Source organism: Condylura cristata, unplaced genomic scaffold (genome assembly GCF_000260355.1).
Source record: "Condylura cristata isolate star-nosed mole 26May11 unplaced genomic scaffold, ConCri1.0 scaffold00001, whole genome shotgun sequence".
Taxonomy (NCBI): Eukaryota; Metazoa; Chordata; class Mammalia; order Eulipotyphla; family Talpidae; genus Condylura; species Condylura cristata.
This window is the reverse complement of record NW_004567102.1, coordinates 62,648,933-62,673,756: the sequence shown is the minus strand read 5'-3', so window position 1 is coordinate 62,673,756 and position 24,824 is coordinate 62,648,933. Positions and strand designations below refer to the sequence as shown.

Genomic DNA, 24,824 nt, shown 5'->3' with positions numbered 1-24,824 from the left:
TGGGGCCAGGGCAAGTCTTTATTGAAGCAACAGGGGATGCACGGGTAGCATCAGATTACCTGGCTGGCTGGGCTGGCCCAGTGGCTTCGGCAGCAGCAGCTCTGCCCCTACCCAGTGGTGGCAGGCCCCTTGGCCACCTTGACTCTCTGCCCCACCCCCACCCCTCATTCCCCACAGTAGCAGCAGCAGCAAAGGCAGCAATAAATAGTATCAGAGGTGACAGCAGCAGTAGCAACAGCAGCAGTGTCCAGAAGCCTCAGTCCATCAGGGGGCGCCCCCTCCCCCCTCCCCAGGAGCCCTTTGCATGTGTAAGCTAACAGCTTTTATAGACAAAGCCTGGTATCACAGGGCCATGTTTAAGCCCAGTGTGTTTCCCGCATGTGAACCATGCATCAAGGTTACAAGTTATTTAATGCTCTTTGCACATGTGGGCCACCTCTCAAGGCTGCATGTTATCTACTAGGCCACCTGTGCTGGCCACCTGTGCTGGAGGCCGCGGTCAAATCTGGGAAACAAAACTTTCATGGCTCCTACGAGGTTTGGCTTCAACCAACAGGCAAGAAGAATAAATTAGGGAGAATGTCTAGACGCCCTGAAGGCAGGGGGTTTGGATCCCATTTGTTCTCTGTGGCACAACTCAACACCCTATACCTATCTCTGCTAAGATCTCAGAGTTTATGTGATTCCCAAGCAGCTTTATTTTCAGTTATGTGAATGGACTGTCTTACCCACTCTGTTAATCTGAATAAACTTGTTTAGATGACTTTATTTCAATGTCACATTTATTCATTTCTATTTCACAATAAATTTTAAAAGAGAATTAACATGCTGACATACATGGGTACTACATGGGCTCTATACATTATACATATTAAGTGTGTATTTCAGTTAGGTCTGTTCAGCGTACATTTAAAAGTTGTAGCTGGGCCCTCCCTGGTGGCGCAGCGGGTTAAAGCACAGCACTGAGAATCTGAAGCCACTTCCGCATGAGTTCGATTCCCGCCTGCCGCCTGCCCCGGAGGAGACCACATGGCGAGCCAGACCTCTCCTGACCCGCCCGCTGCTTCCCTCAGCAGTGTACTTCGTGGATCTGCCTGTTCTGCTCCCCACTCTGTCTCTGGTGAAGCCTCTCACCGCCCCTGAGCCTCTGGCCTGTACCCCAGTTCTGTATGAATAAATAAATAAATCTTTAAAAAAAAAAAAAAGTTGTAGCTGTAGGATACACCTCTCTACTATGTGGGTCTGCTAATGCTGGGTGGCTTATCCAGCCTCCATTTTATTATCTACAGTTTTATTCCTAAAGCAGGAGCCCAACTCTATGAGGAACCTTTCACATGGATTGAGAGCATAAAGCTGGCTCACCCTGGGAAGGGTCTGCATCATGAGGTATGACCGGGAACACCTGGGGGACAGGAGGCGGTGCTGGTGACTGATCTATAATGAAGGACCCCAGAAGCTGATCAGTGGAAGGCCTTGCTGTTTGACTGGGGAGTCAGGGCTTGATCTACATACCAAGGAATCAGCAGATGAGATATATAGTTCCACCCTTCCCCAGCTTCTTCTACTTCTCCCTCTTTTTCTGCTTCCTCTTATGACTAATGCTGTGTGACTAGTTTATCAATAAAAAGGCCAGGATCTTGTTCTTGAGCAGCACCCTACATTATGTAGCCTGCTCCACGACTCCTGTGTCTTTATCAGCGGGTGTTGCCCTACACAACATACTAAAAAATGAACGTTTGTTTCCACTTAGAAAAGAAGAGAAGACAGAATCCGGAGGGTAAAAGTTAATGCAGAAATCTGATTATAAGCAGCTACCCTGCCTGCTAGCGAACACACAGCTGTTTCGTCTCACAGTATTTCCGCTTGCAAAACCGGGCAGCAATCCTGTGCACCTGTAATGATGGTGGTACATTTTCTTTTTACCTTTCCCTAATAAACCTTTTTAAAATGTTGGAAAAATAACTGATTATATGGTTGTGATGCTTTTTTCACTCTTGTTTATAATTTATAAATGGGAAGAGCTTCCAGATTCTGCTTTTCCCCATTTTCTAGCTATGCCCTCTTTTGAGACAGCTCTTCCCTGGATTAAGTCCTACTCTATGTAGATTTAAGAGAATTTCAGAATTGGAGGTTGTTTCGGCATCTTTAGGTAACTAGGGGTATTATTACAAAAACTTTCTCATTTTCACTATATCAGCAGAATTTGATTTAAAACGTTATCTTCAGAATCATAGCTATCACCCTCTAAGACAAAAGTAAGAATTCAGAGTCATCGTTAAAATCAATTATTTTAATTGCTTAAGTAAACAAACATAATTGACACACGTGAAGGCGATCACAAGCAGTTAGATGAAATCTTCAGTGAGTCATCCCATTGCTGGAGACAGCAGAAAGAGCCCCAGTCCCCGAGATCAGGCTGAACTGAAAGTGGGGTTCACTCAGCCTTCAAAGACATGCATATTGTGTAGGAGTCCAAGCAGAAATCAAAGCAAACAATCAATAGCTTCGTGTTTGGAAATACATGTTCAGTTACACGAAGACGGTTAAGACCCACTGTGTTCTTAAGTTGGGGATATTTTAAATATGACAATCAAAATTTTGACGTGTGATGGTCAAGTGGCACCATGATTAACACAAATACAAATGGAAATTATTGTATTAAACTGTGGAAAGGGCATAAGAACAAGGTCAAAGCCTGGGTCTTTCCCAGTGGGAATTTGGTCTTTCCAGCGGGGTACGCAGGCGGCCGCGGGGCGGCAGGGGTCGCGGGGCCCTAGCAGGGCGGCTCCTCTTCGGGGCGCCTGGCAGTCTCCGCGCTCTGGGCGCTGGCCTGTGCCGTGGAGCTGAGCACCTCTTCAAAGCTGCCTCCCCCAGGGTTCGTCCCGCCTACTTTCGTCTGAAACCGGCAGAGACACAATCGATAAAACAGTCATTAACTATTATTCTGCAGTGTTTTTTTTTTTTATGAGAGCCAAAGTTTGATTACTTTCAAGTCCCGAAATCAGTGGTTTCTTGAAAAGATAAAAAGGATGGAGAGAAGATGTTTCTTCTGGCAGAGTGCTAGGAGGCATTCATACTTGGGTCCTGGGGGAGGATTCAAACGTTTTTGTACACCTCCTCTACAGCTAAGATTGTCAAGCCCTCCAGGACCATGCCTAGAAGCGTGGGTTAAGTTCCATCTACACACGAAGAGAACCGATTTAATCAAGATAACGAATTTTAGATAAAATCCCTCAATGTTACCAATATGTGGACATATTTAAGTGACTTCAATTTAGGTTTTGTACTTGAGATTTAGCAAAACAACCTTGCTTTCTGACAAACAGTTCTTGAAAAAGGCAAAGAGGCTCAATTTTATGATATTTCTGGTCATTTTTTTGAGAGCTGGAGAACTCAAATCAAATCTTAAGCATGGTCATTTCACTTCTTTCTACACAATTATTGTTAGAGGACTAATATTCCTAAAAATGCAAAGTCATGATGCTTTGCAAGGTCCCCTTTTTTTGTGTTCTTGTTACTGGTGCTAAAGAGAATCATGGAGAAATCAATCTAGAATCAAGAAATATGGTGAAGTATTTTGAAAAATGTCCAGGAAGGAACATGTAGTGGTCCAAAATGTTTAATGCAAATGATCAAGCTTGTCTTAATGGTTATTAACAATATGAAAAACACTTTTGAGGAAAAGGAAGGTATAGAATAGATAATTTTGCCATCCCAAATTGCTTTTTATGCTACACTGTCTCTAAAGTGATTGTGCACAGAAATATAAATCTCAATAAATCTCACTGGGCCATTTAACCCTTCACTGTCTCATCTGCTCTTTAAAAAACAGCCAGGGTGTAAAAGCAGTTCATTCACTGCAAAACAAACACACACTTTTCTCCAGTTGTCACTAAAATCCCTATTTGCCTCTTTAAATTCAATTACAAAGTTGAATTTTTTACACTAAGCTCCAAATCAGAAAACTAGTTTTGGAAAGTGTCAGATAGTAATAATTTAAACTTGGGAACCAGATAATCTCTGTCACAAATACTCAAGCCAGTTACTACTGAAAGCAGCTTTAGTTAACAAGTAAGTGCATAAGCACAGTTGTGTTCTCAAAACACAATATATGGACACATAAATATAAATGTTATGTAATGTCTTCATCTCACAAAATATAATTCTCCCTTTGACTTTTTTAGCCATTAAAAAAAAATGTAAAAGCTGTCCTCAACCTCCTGGCCATTCAGAAATGAGTGATCAGGGCCTTCCCTAATGGTGCAACAGGTTTAAGTGCAGCACTGTGAAGCTGTCCACAGCCACAGTGGCATAAGTTTGATCCCCAGCCCCGGAGCTGACCCACATGGCGTGGCAGACCTCTTCTGACCCGCCCCTTGCTCCCCTCAGCAGTGTATTCCATCAGTCTGCCTGTTCTGCTCCACACACTGTGTCTGGTGAATCCTCTCTCTGCCACCCCCCCCCCACCATACTTCTGGCCTGTACCCCAGTTCTTATGTGCATAAATAAATAAAATAAATATTTAAAAAAGAAATGGGTGACCAGCTGGATTTAGCCCCCAAACCTCAGCTGGCAAACTTTTGCAAGAGTACTAATTATCTGTTATCTTAGCACTGGGAAGAAGGGGTGATTGTTTTTAATTATGTGCTTTTCATTATGTTTATTTCTTTCCTGGGGAAATAAGACCAATAGCTGTAATATAGTATATTGCTATAATAAATTGACAGTAATAAAACATATTACTGCTTCCCATTCCCTCCAACTCCTCACTTTTTTTTTTTTAATTCCTTTTCTTTTTTTTTTGGCAATAGAAATCACACGGATGTTTGAATCAGGTGAATTCAGTTATGGACATTTTCTTCTGAGTTCTGTTTCATTCTTCTTCTCTAGCCCTAGATTTTCTCAAATCAAAACAGAATAATTGAAAGCAAGGGGAGTATTTTGAAGTAATGCAAGTAAGCAAGAGGAGAGTAAAATAAAGAGGTTTTCTAACTATGTGGGTTTAATGACTACACAACACAGTAAGTACTCTTTAGGTAAGGACCTGCTTTAGCAAAGACATGTGCAAAAAACCTCTCCAGAACCCTCCTCTTCACAACAGGCTTTCATTCAAGAATCAGTCACTTTGGCCCCAACTATAATTGCTCTCTGCATAAAAACATTTAAGTTACTTACCTGTGCTTCCTATCTTGTATAACAGAATAGCGAGGTGAGAGGACAGATAGATACAGTAAATATAACATATCTCACATTTTTTTAAGGTTTTAATTTAGGGCATGAAATGTACTCATCAAAAAGTAATGCTCTTATTATATGGTCTGCTTGATCTTATTATATGGTGTAAACAGTCGGAAGGAATTAACTTACTCTTTAATGACTAGTGAATGGGAAAATGTACCAAATGTGGTTTTACAGGAGCTGGTTCTGGGCCTGCCTATTTGGTTTTGATGACAGTAGTGTGCTCACTGACTGTATAGGTGGTGTCAGTTGAGATACCACGAAGTAATACACTGATGTATTACAAGAAAGGGCTAGGTTTTTAATGATAACAATGAACTGGAAAATGTTTCATCGCAAAGCAAACTATCTACAGAGTCAGGTATAAAGGAAGAGCAATCGATTGGGTGCAGATGCGACATGGTGTGTGACATATTGTCTGAGAAAGTAGCAGGAATGAACCTTAGCTACCAGCAGAACATTATTTCTAATAGAACCCAAATAACTGAGTATGATTTTCTTCAAGTGGTGTTTTAAAAATCAACCTTAAAGTCATAAATGTGCATGGAAATGCAGCACAAAGACTGCAAAGAATTTCACTCATATTGACTGATTTATGAGTCAGCTTCTTTGAAGGAAACAGAGTCCAGATCCATAATTGAAGAGAGTTCTAGAAAATTTGGAGATTCCGAAAAGTAAACTATGCAGAAAATATATGAAAGGTTAAACATCTATTATTTAGTCTGGCAGGGGAAAAATGAATCAGTAGTTTGTAATTATTGGGGAAGTGGGAGGTCTCATACAAAAGCATAATTACTTGCTATTGTCCATTGCCTGGGTAGGCAGAAAAAAGAGGAACCAGGCACCGGCCATGTCAGAGGAAATGAGGGGATGTGAGCCTTGTTAGACCCATAGAGAATCACGCAGACATTGAATCCATTTTCAGGAGGTCTTGACACTGGTTAGTATTTAATCTGCAGATAAGCTAAGAAAAGTGAAAGGCTAAAACGGTGGATCAAAACACTGAAATCACATGTTAGCTGTAAGCGTACCAGCATTTCCTAAAAGCAAATGATAATAGGCTGTTCTTTATTCTTTTGCTTCTTCATATCTCCTTCTTCTAAAGAAAACCTAAAAAGCACAATTTCTCCTCCATCAGAACTTGTCTAACAAGCAAAAGAATCTCTCTTCTTGTATTGTCTAAGGCTAAGAACCAAATGTTGACAAACTGACTACTAGGTTTCTTTAACCTTTTTGTTTTGTTACTAGACAGTTCAGCAAGAGATACGTCCACAATGCTGCATGTTCCTCCCTGTCAAAAGTTTTCCCTACAAATGGGAGCAATTTAATGGCACCAACCAGTCCCTGTGCACTTTAAGTGATGATCTCAACAAGGAGAGTAATGAGGAATTGCACAACAGAAACTGCTGGTTAATGAAGCCAAAGACGGCCATACCCAGGGATCTGTGTATTTTTACAAAAGAATACATTTTGTGACTCGGTTTTATTTTCCCTTGTGATAATCTTGCTGTGCTTGGTACAGAAATTAAGTAAGCAAATCTAGTTAACTGAAGGCTAGTGGACAGCAGGATAACACCTAGAGCCACGCTCAGTTTTGTTAGTCCATGTCCACAGTGAAGAGCTTCAAGCTATAATTAAGCTTTCACTTGCACTCTAAATTCAGAACATACTCTTTGTCCTGTCCACAATCCCTTCTCACAAACTGACTTTGGAAGGCAGAGTATTAACAGTTCTAACTAAATGAACAGATGAACACAAACCCAATTCATCTTCATGAACAGTTCACTAATGAATGGCTTACATAAACAACTTTGTGAGGACACAACACTATTCAATACTGGTTATACTTAGATTGATACGTGAAGAAAAGGACTGACTGCAAGCTTTCCTTTTCGGCTGCAGGGAATTCTGGTGACCCTGCCTTTGTATTAACCACAACGATGACTAAGCTGTCCTGATTCATAGACCCAATGACACAAAATTCACTTCTTCTGTACCTTGAGGCTTGTGACAGTTGTCTCAACCCTTTCCTCAAAAGATTTGAAAGTAGGAGAATTCCTAAAATAGAAAAAGAGAGGTCAGCTCCAAAGACCTACTTCTTAGCAACCATGCTGTCTGGTTTTCTGCTCTTAGTTGTAAATATCACCTCTGTACCAGAGTTAGCTGTCATTTGCCACTTACACCAACCATGTTTTAAAAATACATTTCACTTCTACTAGGTAAGATCAGAAACCTCAACCTGACATAGAATTGTGCAATGTAAAATATTCAACTACAGAATAAGTATGAAAGCATTTGCAAGGCTGTGGCTATCATCACACCGCAGTGCATTGAAAATCATTTCCAATGACTTAAAGGGGTAATCGCTTGATTTTTCATTCACTGATTGCTTTATCACAACACTCCTAACTCACATTTTTTCAGTAAGCAATGGGAAGTCTGTTTGAAGAATGTAACATTTAACTTTTCCCAGTTGGAATTTTAGTCACTTCTTTCAGGGACTGTAAGACAATATAGAAACAGCTCAGGGACAAATGGGTTTGGAAGTTTTTTCTTGTCCATGCTAAAAAAGTAATCGTTTTTGTTAACCTCCATGAGGTGGTATTTCTTAAAATCAATATTTTCACAATTTAAGTATAAATACACCCATTATTTGTCTCATTTGAGATCATCTAGTGCTTGTGGCTTTTCCTTCCCCCAAAAGGTTATAATTATTTGTTCTCTTAACAGACAGAACCTTTGCAGTATATTGGCATTTTATTTGTGACTTATTCATTATATTAAATAATCTATGTTCCATTTTGTTATATTAAGCAGTAGATACTCGATGCATTTTCTGTATTGAATTTGGCCAAATGGCATTCTGAATTAATGACATCATTACCACTGCAAACATCACCAAGTGCAACTAAAGAAACAGGATTTGAACTAAAAATGTATCTTAAATCTTGTATCCGTGTCAGCTTTCAAAAACAACAATCACCACCATTTTCAGGTCAAATAATTCAACTGCATGTCATAATATTTGATAAACCATGTGTTAATCTCAAGTGCAGAAGAAATAAAATGATGAATGGCCTAGAGAAACTTCATACAGGAGAATGAGCTGAAAATGATACATTTGTTAGTTGAGATTCTGTTTCTTTAGTTGGACTTGGTGATGTTTTTAAATGGTAATGATGTTATTAATTCAGAATGTCATGTTAATGTCATGTTGCCAAACTCAATGTAGAAAATGTACCAAATGAAGGATCTACTGCTTAACATAACTAGATGGAATATATATTATTTAATAGGATGAATAAGCCACAAATAGACATGGGCTTCATCATAGGTTGTGGGATAAAGCACGGCTCTAACACTATCAAAAGAAACTAACGTAGTGAGCAGTTTTTGAGTGAGCTTGACTTTATTTGGGTGTCCCCTGAGACATGGCTCCAATGATCAGACATGCATTTGCATTATTAAACTATATGACTCAACAACAGCAGTTCAAAGGGTTGAGCACAGCATCATGGCATCTTGCATGTGACTCAAACATGAGTCAAATACCTCTGTTACATGATGAGATATTAGTGAAGTTATACTGGCTGGAATAACAAACATATAATCTAATTAGCACATGATGTCCACTGCAGGCTTTATTTCATCAAGCCAGCCCACAGGACGGTTTGTCATCCATTATCTACATAGCATCAGGGCAGATGGCTCAGCCTGATGGATCATAAGCATACAGCAGAGGAGTATGCTGTTTAAAAATAAAAACTTAATTTCTGTTCATTAGGGCTGCATCGATGCATATGATATTAGATGCATTCCTGGTTCAGAGAACAAAATCATGTTAATTGTTTCCAAGCCTTCTTTGGACACCCAAATATAACATTTGACAGGTGAAGGAGCTCTGAGTCACAGGTTGCACTGTTCAATCTGAGTGTCATGCTAGGAGGGACAAGTCAGTCAAAGACAGAATAAGTAATATTAAAGTTCTCTATCACCATATTAGGGAAATCAAAATATTCTGGTTAGATTTCCAAAGTAACCAAATGACCCTAGTGTGGAAGAGACATCATCAGACAAGATAAAACAGACATTCCTCTAACTAAATTATGATAGAATCCATGTTGTAGAACAAGGAGAAACTTCACTCAGATTTAATCACATCATATACAACCACAAACTTTTAGCACTGAAAATGAACCCAGAAGGCATCTGGCTTCAGTGGTCCCAAACTCAACAGAGTAACTGAACTCTCTCCAGGACATATTCACACCACAACATATAATACAAAGTAGGTAGAAGACACACAGTTTTACTGAAGGGAAAAGGACCCTAAGGTTGGTAACTCCACTTTACCCCCACCATGGCACCTCAAAGCAGATCTCAGGGCTCCAGGGAGCATGAGGCCTGAGCAGTAACTCTGCTCCTAGCTTTTTATTGTAAGCATGATGCAATGACAATACTAAGGTGCCTTTCCAACGCCACAGAGTTCTTGCATGGCAGAGCTGGTCTGTCACCTGCATCTTCTGATTTTCGGTCTAACACTTGTTCCTCTATATCACTACCTGTGTGACCTTACCCTATCGTATCACTAATCCATAAAATCTGACAGAGAATGTTTTTCTCAGAAGTTTTATCTCAGGTGACATAATCTGGAGAGGATGGATTTGAGTCAACACATCTTGTCAAAAGCCAAGGCCAGTAATTTTAATCACATATTTATTGTTTACCAGACACTTTATCTTAATATTTACCTTAAGAAATTCTAAGAATGACCTTTCTAGAATTGTAGACCTCTTAGTCTTTTATTCTTTCATTATTGAGGCTTTGGTGGTGGGTGTGGTGAAATAACATACATTTGTAGAGTATAAGCCTCTATAACACTGCCTCAACAAATATAACTTAACAAAAAAAAATAAGTAATATGAGACAAAGACAGGAAATACATACATAAATACATAAATAAGCTTTCTCCTGGGGTTGCATTTAATTCTGCTGAAATGTATTTCTACCTTTGCAAGAGTACATAGAATTTTCTGGGCCCCTGTTCTTTGTGCTTCACACAGGTTATTTTGTCCATGTGCCACAACAACTCTGTGAAGTAGGTCTTATTTCTCACAGTATGTGAATAAGAGATTGGAGATTGGGACAGATTAAGTAACGTGTCCTAGGTGACATAATCTGGAGAGGATGGATTTAAACCAAATAATCTGGAGAGGATGGATTTAAGCCAACACGTCTTGTCAAAAGCCCAGGCCCGTGACACTACTCTTTAGCATTGTTAGCCTTTTCTCCCAAGGTTCTTCAGAAAGACAGTGAGGTAGGGCATTTCCTTTCATATAAGGAAGGAAAAGTTCACCAAGCAAACATCAATAGCACTTCCTACACATTCTATACTAAAATGATGTAAAATAATTTGCACACATTACCTCATAGCAGGCATACTTATGGAATGGCGAATGGAGTAGCTTCAGGGCAAAAGCAGTTAGAGGGAAAAAAGAAGACAGCACAATATTAGTACATGAGAAACTTCCTATCATAGTATAAAAGAACAGTTTTAACCCTGCCCACCCTGCCAACATGACATTTGTTTTTTGTTGGATAGCACAGGCCATGGTCAGCCTCCAAGGGCATATAGGAAGAGTAGATCGCTCATGGGTGCATGTTATTTTACTTTCTGTAGGCTTCCAGAAAGTTGAGAAGAAGCTATGGTTTCCCCAGGTCAGTTCAGCAGCCAATGGACAAGTTCTGGGGTCCAGCTCCTTCTCCACCCCCATTTCCTGTTCAGGAAGACAATATAGGGCAGAAAGCACTGCCTAGGGAGTACAGTGAGGCAGATAAAAGCTAACTGTTGGCTTGTGGAGAAACTCTACTGAGGATAACAAGAGCTAATCAAGGAAATACAGGCCAGATGAATGCAATTGAGTCTGACTTGGAGCAGATACTTCTGCATCTGTTCTAGAAACTTTGGTGCAAATATTCACATTTCTGAGGATGCGAAGAACTTCAATCTTCTCATACAATTAATTCTATAGTAGCTGACTCATCTTCTCTCTAACTGAATGCCTATTATGTCTATGCAAGTTCCACTCAGGAATCAGGCTGAGCGGAGAGAGGAAACAAAACTAGATCTATTTTTGAGGGGCTAGCACTCCCTGAGGTTATGGAAACTTTACTAAAACTCAAGGGGAAAGAAGACCAAAGAAACTCAAGACATTCTGTGGCTTTCCCTTAAACATTCAGAAACCATGGGCAGAATATTTGACGGGGTGTTACACTTAACAAAAATTCCTCAAAGTAATTCATCAGCCTTATCAAGGTATTTTTCTTCAGAAAATAAAAATCCCCCCCAAAACTATATAACAAAACTCCATTTCAAAGAAAGCTTAATTCAGAGGCCTGGGACTAACAACTGTGCTTTTCCAGTGACCTTTTTCCTCTCTAATTTCAGTAAACTGAAGGGGATCCATCTGCAAAAAGAACAGTAACATGAAATTCAGAAAAACAGGGCAATCTAGAAAACAAAATGATATGTTGATGCCCCTTCTCAACGTTTTATAAAATACATACAACTCTCACTTTCCACTTTTCGTTTTATTGCAACCAAACTAACTTTGCCAGTGTAGGATAGTGGGAGGCAGAATGACTACCTGAGGAGACCACTCGGCCAGCGAAACTAGGGTAAGTGTTTCAGAAAGGAGAGGAACACGTGCGTAAAGAAATTCAAATATACTAGGTGCCCTCAAAACTGCAACTGCCCTGTCTCTTGATACCCTCTGGAAAAGAGATCTGGGTTTTTATTTGCAGTACATCCGCTGCATGGAAAACATGGGCTCTGGGAAGGAGGGAGGAGGGAAGGAGTAACGGGACACCCCCAAGGCAGAGCTTACCCTATGGAGTGGGACCTGCAGCCCAGGAGGCAAGGAGAGAAAGGAGGAGTAGAGTTAGCACTCATGATGGAAGAAATTGCCTCCCTGCCCATTCAAGTTCCCGCAGCAAAGATGAGGTAAATCCATTGACTGGCCTTTTTGAGCACACTCATTTTTTTGGTCTGTATGTGCTTAACAATTATCTTAACAATTACCAATTTGTTATGTAAACTATGCTTCTAACTATAACATTCCTGGATAGAGGTGGTGGACTCCTAATGAGATAATCAGCTTCCTCCAAACATGTCATCCCTAGTTTGAACAATAATCACTGAAAAGTTACAAGATGCAAATATTACTATAATGATCTGCTATTAACAGTATTACTTTACAGATGGAGAAAAAAGACAGAGATTGGGCCAAGGGGAGTTAATGGAATCAGGATGAAAATCATAGTTTGAAAATATTGCTTATTTTTACAAAAACAAATAAATCCTAACATAATATTGTTGGTTCAATTTTTAAAGTTCCAAATGTGAGGTTTTCACATTCTGATTTATCATTTTAATTATTATTAACTCGTATGCAATGTGGTCTACTTTCCATAGCATAAATTTCTCTGATAACATGTATACTTAGGAGTATATATACTTAAATACACTTTTTCTTAAAGATAATACATCTGTGAGAGTGAGTCCTGTGTTTCTCTAAAAGGCTTGGGGCACAGAGACAGGGAGAAAGGACTCAAGGACAGAACTTTGCTGTTGCCATTGGTTTTATTGAGCTGGTACACAGAAAGTTAAAGAAATCTGACTGCAGGCCCAGATGCCTGCTGCCCTTCCGTGGCCTTTAGGTTTCTGTTTTTCTAGTTTGTTCCAAGCCTGTGCATTCCAGTTGTCTTTGCAGCTTACATTAGACTGGGTCAGGCTGGAAAGGACACCCTTTCTTCATGAGGTATTCACCCATGGAATAGTCTGGAGCTGGGCACAACCACTGAGCTTTAACTGAGCGGTGCTCACAACTGGCAACAAAATATGGATCACACTGGGCTCAAACCCCAGCAATAAAACCTGTTTAGTCCCATAACCTGGATCAACCAGGAGCCCTTTTGTTTAAGGAGTTCTCATAGGGCTCTTTCTTACTCTGTCGCTTTTCAATAAATCTTATCCTTAGCAGGCATCTCACATTCCTCATTCTAATCTTAGTCTTGAGGTACTCAAGGGTCCAGATTTCTTTTGGGGGTTTGGCCTGGAGCGAAGCTTCTTGGCTCCCAGAAGGTGAACCAGCAGGTGAAAACTGCACTCATATTGCCAAGGAGCTGGGTCAGAATCTCCCTTTCCAGTTACAAATGAGACAAAATATATTTTACAGTTAAATAAAAATAATTGAAGAGATTTATCCCAAATTGTAAAAAGTAAAATAGAAATAGATTTTAAAAATTGCCCACTATCAGTTTGCAAATTAGCAAATCTGTAATACATATTATCAATAAAAAAATCAAGACTAATATTTCTCATTTGCAAATCAAGTTAAACTTTAAGCAATTTTCAAATATTACTTTTACATATTATTACTTGTTTAACATAATTTAAAGCTTTTCACAGGAATGTATCCTCGTTTATAAACAAATATTAGATATTATAAGCTTGAGAAAAATATAGCTCTGAATTTCGCAAACTGTACAAAATATTTCAGGGCCATATTTGAGTCTCTAATAACACATTTATCCAATATTTTCAGCTACAAGTTTTAATGAAAGTATGTCCTTTCTGTAAGGCAATAATAAATGAACAGTTTGGAACTCTTAGGAAATACCTATTACACTAAAACAATGTTTCATTGAAACAAGAGAAAAGGCAGTCAACACAATCTTGATATTACACTCAATGTGTATGAACACAAATATTTCAGTAAAATACAGTCTTTGTTCTTTACTAAGCAAAGCAAGTATTATTCACTCCTATTAATGTACTTTTCCCTCATTATAGAGCCAATTTGTAATTGAGATTCACTTAGTAAAGATTAAAAACTAGCATTTATTGAGCACTAGATTCACAGCAGGCTCTTTTCGGCTACTTTTATAATAATTTGATAGGGTTTTTTACTTATCCCATTTCAGAACTGAGAACATTCAGGGTAAGTAGTTAGATGTGGTCTCCTTAAAACCTAAACACCTGATGTGGGAACTTCTTACAAATGCAGATTTCCCAGCTCTTCCCAGACCTGCTGGGGGCATAATCTTAAAAGGTAGAAACTGAAATGTGCATTTGGAAAAACTTCAGAGATGTTTATAAGATCTACTACAGTTGGAGAAACACTGTTCTAAATATTATGAGGTCCTGGCATTCAAATGAGAGGCTCCAAGGAAGTCAGTAAAGAACAAATTTTATTAACATGAAGATATAGAACAGGTCTTTCCTATTATATGGAATGATTTATGTTCTATTAGATAAATGTTCTAATGCCAGTGAAGTGGTTGCAAGTTTTATTTCTAATATTATTAGGGTTAATTACTAATGCAACAGGTTTATCTGTTCATCAAATGCTGCTTCTGAGGAATGTCAATGACTTTTCGCTATTGCATTAGTAAAAATGAAGATAAACCTGTGTATTCAGATTCAGGCACATGCACTTATTTAATTAACTTTTTTAGCTCCTAATGCCACCATGCTAGTTGGTGCATGAATATGAGACAATTCAACAATTCTTGAAGCCAAAAATAACGGAAACACGAAGATATAGATATTTGCCTTTAGGTATCAAAATTACAGGAAGATAAAATACTATCTTAAGAATTCAGTGAAATTATATGCATTTTTTTTAAGTAACAAATTTGAAATGTACTTGAAAGCTAAAAATATGAATTTGATTTCTAGAGAACAAAAATGATTTATAAAAATATCTATTAAGCATTATTAGTCAAATTCAAATTAAATTATAATGGGCACTTAAGCAAGTAAAAATACTTGAGTAGTAAACTCTACATAAGATAATTTCTAAGTATATAATATAAAAAGTAAAAAAAAATAATGCTACATTGTTTTTCTGGTGCTGATAGTGAGAACATTTGTTCAAAATTTACCTTGATATTCATCCTATTTCACATAATATTGAAACACTGAAAATAACAAAAATGTGCAAGGAGATTTGTTTAAATGTTTTGCTGAAACTATGCCCTGGAAGATTAATACATTTATCAAAAATAAAGGTTTAAAGGCTTAAGAAATATATATATGGACATCATCACAATATATTAGTAAAGTAAAAAAAGCTGTTATAAGTATATGTTATACATAGAATATCTTTTTTGGAATAACAAATATATACATGTTTAGATAGAAAAAATATATACTAAGTTGATATGCACCAAAAAAGGTAATCTAGTGCAGGTTATCACTGAACATATATTTTAAATTATCTTTAAATCACAATGGTTAAGATTCAGTATGTGCTGCATTCTTTTGAAATCTCTACTCATTACTACTGATTAAAGGCACCTCTATTTTCTGCTTTTAATAGGCCAGATCCCATCTTTGGGACCCACCTATGCTTGACCTTCAGGTGGAAAATGTTACAATTTATGATTTTTAAACTTCACAATGGTGTGAAAAGTGATGCACACTGAGCAGAAGCCATACTTGAAAATTTGAGTTCTTATGTTTTCTTGGGCTAATGACATGCAGCGTGTTACTCTCTGGAAGCCACAGCTCCCAGTCAGCCAAGCAATCACCAGTGTCAACAGCTCTATCTCTACAGCATGTTCTACCAGCTATGCTTGAGCATCATCAAAAGGGAGCTTGATGACCAGAACCCCATTATCCAGCAATGAACTATAGCTCTGTGCTTCAAAAAACCTTCTGCGTTCAGCTGTGCCTGTTAATTCTGAGTCCCCAGACAACCATCTGGTTTTCACTCTCAGTAAATTATAGTAATTTGACTACAGGAGGCAGTCAACACTTTATTATAAAACAATCTTTGTGACCAACGATTCTGCACACCTGTAAGCTAATGTAAGCGTTCTGAGCACATTTAAGGAAGCCTAGGCTAAGCTTAGATGTATAAAATGCATCTTTGACTTACACAGAAATAAGACAGAATCCCCATCAACCTGGTTATAAGTCAAGGAAGGTTTATATAATAACTTATCTCAGTCACATAATTTCTATCCCCCCCAAAATTAATATTTTAGAAAGTCCAGCAAGTCAATAATGTTCCCCTTTTTTAGGAAAACAAGGGCTTCACACCACTCCCCTGGTTCTTTCCCACAGTACCTCATGTCTCCAAACTTCTTGCTGATGGCTGTCCCCACGTTGCTGAAAGCTGCAGTCGCCTTCTGCCCTGCATGACTCAGGGTTTCCTGTGTCTTCTTGTAGCTGTGAGTAAAACAGAGTAACAGTTAAGACCACTTACATATCACCACAGTCCATAAAACACTTCCTGTCCTCTCTCCTTCTCTCTGACAATTCAGAATTAGGAAAAAGATGATTTATAGGGGTAACTGTATCTATCCATTTTTGGGATGATGCACCCTTCATTGAGGGAAAGGCTCATCCGGGCTACTGTGCCTGCCTGCTAGCTGAATGTCTTGTGGCCTTGGAGATGAAAGGCATTTGAGGTGAGTTAGGTGAACTTCCTTAGTGCCAGTGTTTGTGGAGAGAAGTACAATTCACGCTTGGACAACAAGGGTTTGAATTGTGTGGGGCCATTCATATATGGATTTTTTCCACTAACTATATTGATATTGTTTTTGATATTGATATTGAAAGACCTCACAGATGAATGTTATAGCCTAGAAATATTGAAAAAAAATTTAAAAATTCATTAGGTGTAGGCTCAACAATCATATAGATCACACTATGCTATGGTGAAGCAATTATACTGCAGTTTCTCATTAACTATGCATGAATTGTTATACTGGTCTATAAATAGAAACTTATTTTTCACATAATCTTTTCGCTGTTGATACCTAGTGTTAGTAAGACATAAATCTACAGTATTTTGTACCATCAGTGAGATAATATTGATGTAAATACTGACAAGAGACTCAACTTGCAAACAAGCAATATAACTGAGAGTAAGAATAATACACTTTAGGGCCCTCCCTGCTGGCACAATGGGTTAAAGTGCAGCACTAGGCAGCTAGCCGCAGCTGCTTCAGTACCAGTTCAATTCCCAGCCAGGGAGGTGACCCACATGGTGCAGCAGACCTCTCCTGTCTTGCCCGCTGCTCCCTTCAGCAATGTACCTCATCAGTCTGCTTGTTCTGTTCCCTGCTGTCTCTGATGAATCTTCTCCCTCCCATACCTCTAGCCTGTATCCCATTTCTGTATGAGCAAATAAATAAATCTTTTTTTTAAAGAATACACTTTAAATAATATTTCTCTTCCTTATGATTTTATTAGTAACATTTTCTTTTCTCAAGCTCAATTTACTGTACGAATACAATATATATATGAAATATATGTGAATCACTGTTATTGGAAAGACTTCCAGACTATTTAGTAGTTTAGTTTTGGTGATGTCATAAGTTAAACACAATTTTTCTGTATTCCACATGAGTGAAATCATTTGGTATGTGGGAGGGGTGCAGTCTCTGGGGGATCCCTAATCCCCCCACACTCAAGGATCAGCTGTAATAATACTATATTTCAAGAATTCTAAGATGCTCATTCCCCCCTACACATATTTTTACATCTTTTTACAATTTTCTGGCAGACTAAACTTCACATTTCTTTTTAAAGGATTAGCAATCATCTTACATACATTACTTAGAAACTAATAATTGAGGGAGAGAGATTTTCAGCGGTTAGGCAATGAGAAAGGGTTATATGGGAGGAAGAGATTTCCAAGAACAAAGAAAGCAGGACCCCATGAAAAATAGGCGACTGCACCAGGAGTACAAGCTCCCAGGAGCTCCACCCGCACTGCTCAGTCTAAGTGAAGGCTCCCTCTGGACTGGTGCATCTCCGACGTCCTGTAACTCTCTTCTGATCCTAATTGGCTCAGCTTAAAATGTAATAAGAAATACACACCCCTATCCAGAGACTAGGTGCCTGCATCTCGAAGAAAAACCCTGTTAGGCCCCTGGTCAGCTCCAAGGAAGTGCACGTAGTTGTGTCTTCATCTCCTTGCATTGTGCCATGGATTTCATTCAGTACATAGTTTGAATGAATGTTTTGCAGCCCTATTATATAAATATTCAAAACTGAAAATCAATTTAAACACCAATCTTCTGATTCACTTGGCCACCTTGTAATTTAAATGGAAATAGTATTTAGCATTTTAGATTAAGAGCATCTCTCTCTCTCTCTCTCTCTTTTTTTCTTCCGTTATTGGTTTACAGCAATTTAAGGGAATAGGCTCACGCCTTCTCAGTAGCTACCACCCCAACCCCATCATCCAGACACCCACAGTCCTTTACAACCCCAGACTACTGTTGCCTCACTCAGCCTCCTCCCTCTCCAGTGGCTTCAGCTCTGCACTCACATTTCAAGGGTTTTTTTTGGTTTACTTCACCAGTTCTTTTGTCTGTTTTCTCTGTATTCCACATGAGTGAAATCATTTGGCATTTGTCTTTCTCCTTCTGACTTATTTCACATAACACACAGTTATGTGAAAGGCTCCCATGTTGTCACCAATGGCAACAGTTCATCTTTTTCTTTCTGATAGCCTAGTGGTACTCCATCGTACATATATTCCAACTACTGTCACTGGGTATTTGTTTTCTCAACTTGGATATTGTAAACAGTGCTACAATGAACAAAAAATTGCATATACCTCTTCAAATCAGTAATTTGTGTTCATTTGATATATACCTAAGAGTGGAATTGCTGGATCATATGGAAGATGTATTTTTAATAATTAGTATCCCTTAGTTTAAGTCAAAGATAAGTCACACCATGATTAACTTGAAAACTGAAAAAAACAGAAAACTACTATATATTTCTTTTTTAAAATAGTCAAAATGTTTAGATGACCTCAGCTTGCTATCAACTGTGCTTTGAGAAGTCAAAAAATTGAGAGCATATGCTTTAAGAAGCTCTGGACTACACCTAGTTCTCTAGTCATAAATAAATAAAAATAAATCTTTAAAACAGAAAGGAAGAGGACAAAATCGGTGTTAGGTGCCTGTCCTTTCAGTTCCTTGCAGCGTTTCTTGCAAACATTTTTTCATGATGTGGCAATTTTGGACTTTTCCAAGTCTGGATTCTATTGCTTTGGTTTTCTGATTTCTCTGAAATTTCTGAGAGTAGGAGCCAACCCAAGGCCTGAATAAACCAGAGCAAGAACACATGAAGGATGAGAATCCAGTTTGATATCTAATCTTCAGTGACAGGGACAGAATCAGGACTCTCCAAAGTGAAGTTTTTAAGTCTGGAGGATACCAATAGGGGTCTGAAGGCAAGTTCGTCCTTGTGGAGTCTAAAGTGATGCTGAAAAAATTAGCTCTGTGAGGACCTGCCCTTCCCAAACAAGGCTGCCTTCTGGTCTGGTGCTGGGGCTTTGGCAAAGGCTTAACAGAGAGCAAATAGCAACTCAAACTCAGAGTACACTGTATGCATGAATTAATGGAAGATTGTTTATGGGGAGATGTTTTTGAGTACAAACAAATTTCCCATGTTTCAATGAAAACCAATAGGAAAATAAACTTTTCAGAGATTCACTTTGGCTTGAATGGGTAGGTGTTTTTTTAAAAAAGCTTTACTGAGGCATAACTGACAAAACTGTAAGATACTCAGTGTTACACTGATGATTTGAGCTATGTATACAGTATGCAAGTCATATATAAATTTAAGAGAGACTATTTAAGTTCTACTCTCTGAGCAAGTTTTAATTGTATCAGATAGTGTTATAAATTGTATTCGCTCTATTATAAAGTAGCTCCTCGGATCTTATTCCGCTTACAACTGAATGTTTGTAGCCTTTATAATGTCTATTTGCTCCACCATCCAGCGTCTTGCAAATCTTTCCACTCTCTGTTGAACATGATGTGTGGTTTTTTGTTTTGTTTTGTTTTTAAGATTACATATGTCCTTCCTTTTGGGGGCTGAATAAAATTCCTTTGTGATCTAAGGTGTGTGTGTGTTCTTTAAGAAATAGATCATATTTAATAGAGGTTAGCTGTTTGGCTGTCATACTGACAAAGGGGATTTTCAGTACTTTGGGGTAAGGTTCTCTGTCAGCCAAATAAAAGGTATTCTATTGTTTATTCACGCACATTTCTCTTGTCATGTCTTACTAATTTGAAAGTCAATGTTAAACATCAAAGGGAGAAAAGCATGTCTTCCAAAATGTTTTGACTTAAAGCATTTTTTACACACAATACAAAAAATTTAACTCAATAGTATTTTTAGAAGAAGATACTTTATATTACAAATATATTTCTATTAAGGAATTTAAAAGAACATTATTTTAATGGATTTTAAAAAGACCACTTTCCTAAAGAAAAAAAAATTACTTATTTTCTTCCAAGTTTTCCTAAATGTGTTATCAAAACACAAATTTACCACTTTGAATCTAAAAAAGAAGACTGTGCTTCCTGCCTGGTTTGATAAGAAAGGCAAGAAGAATGAGCAATTGTGTGTGATTGGCTATGGTTGTCTTCTTAAATTAGATCTTTAATCTTCACTAACACTTCTGAACTCAGTGGTGCCAAAACAGGTTCCACATAAAAGATAGATAGTCATTACTGATGAAAACAGTCTGGAAGTTTCAGAAACACAAAACCAAAGAGTAAATAAATAATAGACTAAACTTCAGTTTTCCAACACTGTGTACTTTAAAATATCAGAATTGTATTCCTCTTTGTATAGGATAAACATATTATCATTATTATTTAGAATTTCTGAAAAGATGAAATGTTTTAAAATCCTTTCCAAAACCTCCCCTCTGTAAGTCTACCATTTGCTCTGTGGTGCAATTCAGGGGGCTTGATTGGTAGGGATATTTCATGGGTTAGCTAGGGCTGAACACATATTAAAATGAAGGATATAATTTGAATAAAATTACAAAAGAAATTCAGTGTCTCCTCCAGTGTCTCCTATCTTTTTACCTCAAAACTACTCAATTTCCCCACAAAACACAAAAAGACAGTAAGTAACCAATTCTTTGAAATCAAAGCACATAAAATACTAAGATAAAAACAATGGTCACAGCAAATCCTGGACATAAATGATCTCTTGACCTGCTGCTGTCTAGTTATCTTTCCATAAATTAGACAACTGTAGTCTGCTGTGTAATTACCCCTACTCATCTTGTCCTATTCCAGTTTGAGTCCTACCACAAGCTAAACTATGCCAAGATCTTTCATTAACATACCATAAATTTCCTTTTCATTATAAATCAAACTAAATAGGTCATGATTGCTTAATCAGTATGCAAAGTATATCGCCTCTGGGAATCACCTGCAATCAATTCTTGACAGCTAAAATTCTTTTTAGTGCTTTGAAATCTAATTCTATCCAACCTAACCCTACTCCAATTCCCTCACATCAAAATTCTTAATGCAGAGGTACAGAGCATGTTCCAGGATGGGTATCATGAACATTAACAACAGGGATTGAATTAATCAATTCAGGGGAAAAATATATTGTTATTACCACCACACCCAGCATGTGATTTAGACTTTTCCCCTTCCCTCAGCAGCCAGGAAACAAGGTGGGAGAAAGATGCTCTCCAGAAACCACATAAACAAGAGAGCTATTCCTTTCTCTTAAGAAAGGAGATTGAGGCCCTCCCTGGTGGCGCAGCGGGTTAAAGCACAGCACTGAGAATCTAAAGCCGCTTCTGCATGAGTTCGATTCCCGCCTGCCCCGGAGGTGACCACATGGCGTGGCAGACCTCTCCTGACCCTACCGCTGCTCCCCTCAGCAGTGTACTTTGTCGATCTGCCTGTTCTGCTCCCCACTTTGTCTCTGGTGAATCCTCTCACCCTCCGTGTCTCTGGCCTGTACCCCAGTTCTGTATGCACAAATAAATAAATCTTAAAAAAAAAAAAGAAAAAAAAAAGAAAGGAGATTGAGGGGCCTCCCTGGTGGTGCAAAGGATTAAAGCGCAGCACCATGAAGCTGTCCGAAGCCACTGCAGCATGAATTTGATTCTCGGCCAGGGACCCACCTGGCCTGGCAGACCTCTCCTGACCCACTGCTGCTCAGCAGTTGTATTTCAGTCAATCTGCCTACTCTGTTCCTCACTCTGTATCTGGAGGATCATCTCACCTGCACCCCCCCCCCCCCGCACCTCTGGCCTGTACCCTAGTTCTTGTGTGCATAAATAAATAAATCTTTAAAAAAAACTCAAAGGATTGATTCCTTCCAACAGAGGAAACATCATATCTATTCTAAAGATTAGTGAGGCCATATCGTCCATAATTTTTAAATAATCTCTGAGGAAATCTTTTCTAGTTCCATAGTGTTTAATGACATCAGTATGGAAATGACTCCCAAATATCCACCTTTGTCCCTGATCTTTCCTTCAAGTTGTTCTCTCAGTATATAAACTTGTCTGTCTATTTGGCATCATTTCATACTTTTCACAGCTCAAGTAGAATTCTCTAGTCTTCCTACCAAAGTTGTTTCCTGGAACAGCTAACATATCTACAAAGTGTCAGACACTGAATTCCAAGTTTTACAAATATTAACTAACTGCAGTGTTACTAGAGAGCCCCATTTCACAGGTGCAGAGAGACCCAAAGTTGAATCCAAACACCTGGAGTTATAATGCTATACCCCAATTGATCACTCTACTTTCCTCATCTTCCTGCCTCCAACCCATAAGGAAGTTCAGTCATTACTGATGATAATGGTCTGGAAGTATCAGCAGCACAAAACCAAAGAATAAACAAATCATTAGCAACTTCAATTTGCAAGCTCTGTGAATATTTAAAAATATTGAATGGTGCAGTCTTTATCCAGGATAAATTTATTAGGCTTTCCAAAAAGATATAATGGTTTAAGATCCTTTCCCAAACCTCCCCTTCCAGTCCTATCCCACCTCTGTCCACCATCAGTGACCACCTGAACTACTGCAATAGTTTCATAAAATCATTTTCCAGTTTCTACTACTGCTCCTCCACAATCTCTACTTCACAAGGATTTTTTAAATAGGTGAATCAGAACAGCACGCCCTGCTGCAGCAAACCCTCCAGTGGCATCCACAGCCCTTGAAATAAGCCCCCAGGCCAGGGCTTGGCAGTCCAAAAGGTTCTCACCTCATTGCTCACTCCACTCCCTGCGCAAAGCTTACTTTGGATCCTAAAATTTAGCTGCAAAGTTAGTTCCTCCCTCAGGGTCTTGGCAGCGACATTTTCTGGGCATGAAATCTGTCCCCTGGATCATCACAAGTTTGGATCTTGTCATTCAGATATCAGCTTAAAGCAACCTCCCAGGACAGGATTTCACTGAAGCAGCTCCTAACCTCGCCTCCAAGCCTGTACTTCACCATAAGCCACACAGAACTCTTCTTGATAGTTCCTTATTTCTGTGTGTTGTTGTTAATTGTTTCTTGTTCTTTTCCCTGTCAACACTGAAAGAGTAGGAATTTTGATGATCTTGTGAAGTTACATACCCTAAGGGCTTAGATCAGCTCCTGGGCAATAAGGCAGCCAAACTGATACTCATCAATACTTGTTAAATAAGGGAACTGCATTGTCACTTTTTTTTTTGTCCTGTTGTTGCCTTTGGATAAAGAATAAAGGTGACTGAGAGACACCATCAAGCTCTGAGCAGTATGGCCCCTGCCCCTTGTCCCTGCTCTGTCCAAGTTGCTAATTAACTGACTGCTTTCCTTAAGGAGAGGGTGTCTTTCCCTCAGGCCTTCACCAGGCTGGATCTTCTCCCAGGAGCTCACTCTGAGTACAACCCACCTCATCCTTCAGAGCTTTGCTTAAATCTCTCTTGCCTCAGGACTCTTCCCTGAAACCCAAACAAACTTCATTCTCTTGCTTCACATTCCCACAATACCTTGCATTTTTCTTCATATCACTTTCTACACTCATCCATTAGGAGGTTATTTGTAACAACTTACAAAACAAAAACAAAATCCTGTCTTCCTGACTCCGGACTCCAGATCCCCAGGGAATAAAACTGTTTTATTTATCCAGCAACAGAAAAGCTTAATACTAAGTGGACTGCCTGACTATAAAACCAATTTGTTTTCCAAACACAAGGAAAACACAAACTCTATGCTGTCAAGCTGCACTTAGGATGTTTGGGTCAATGACAGGCTGCAAGTTCGATGTGACCCAACAGGCTGTATGGGTGACCTAAGTGTACCGCAGGCTGTACCATCTAGCTTTAAGAATTGCACTCTGTGATGCTCATAGGAGGACCAACTTGCCTAAAGACACATTGCTCATAATGTATCCTGCTGTTAAGCAAAGCATCCCTGTATTCTCCTATATGCCAAGAGGCTAAATGCCTTCTAGAACATGTGGGAGGAGGACTATGAATCTCCCCCCAACCACTGCCCCACCTGCCACAGTGAGGGATTATATTATGCTGAGTGAGCAACGAGGTGAGAGCAGGTGTGGGGGGGTTTAGTCCAAGGGCTGTGGATGCCACTGGAGGGTTTGCTGCAGCAGGGCTTGCTGTTCTGATTCACCTTTAAAAAAAATCCTTGTGGGCCCTCCCTGGTGGCGCAGCGGGTTAAAGCACTGCACTGCGAAGCTTAAGCCACTTCCTCATGAGTTCGATTCCCGCCTGCCCCGGAGGTGACCACGTG

The 24,824-nt window shown here is 39.0% G+C and overlaps 1 protein-coding gene across 5 annotated transcripts in view; it reads right to left on the bottom strand.

The window, feature by feature from the left end:
* Positions 1 to 2,301: 2,301 nt before the first annotated feature.
* The window catches only part of TPD52L1 (tumor protein D52-like 1), an 84,223-nt gene continuing 61,700 nt past the window's right edge, over positions 2,302 to 24,824 (bottom strand). Inside the window, exons 4-8 of one of the 5 annotated variants that reach the window (XM_012720811.1) lie at positions 16,376 to 16,477; positions 12,126 to 12,140; positions 10,665 to 10,703; positions 7,236 to 7,296; positions 2,302 to 2,896 (exon numbers count right to left, since the gene is read on the bottom strand). In XM_012720811.1, the coding sequence (XP_012576265.1) occupies positions 2,774 to 2,896; positions 7,236 to 7,296; positions 10,665 to 10,703; positions 12,126 to 12,140; positions 16,376 to 16,477 (340 nt within the window). In that variant the 3' untranslated portion in view covers positions 2,302 to 2,773. The remainder of the gene's footprint in view (positions 2,897 to 7,235; positions 7,297 to 10,664; positions 10,704 to 12,125; positions 12,141 to 16,375; positions 16,478 to 24,824) is intronic. The other 4 variants (XM_012720862.1, XM_012720921.1, XM_012720962.1 and 1 more) reach the window with 4 other exon arrangements.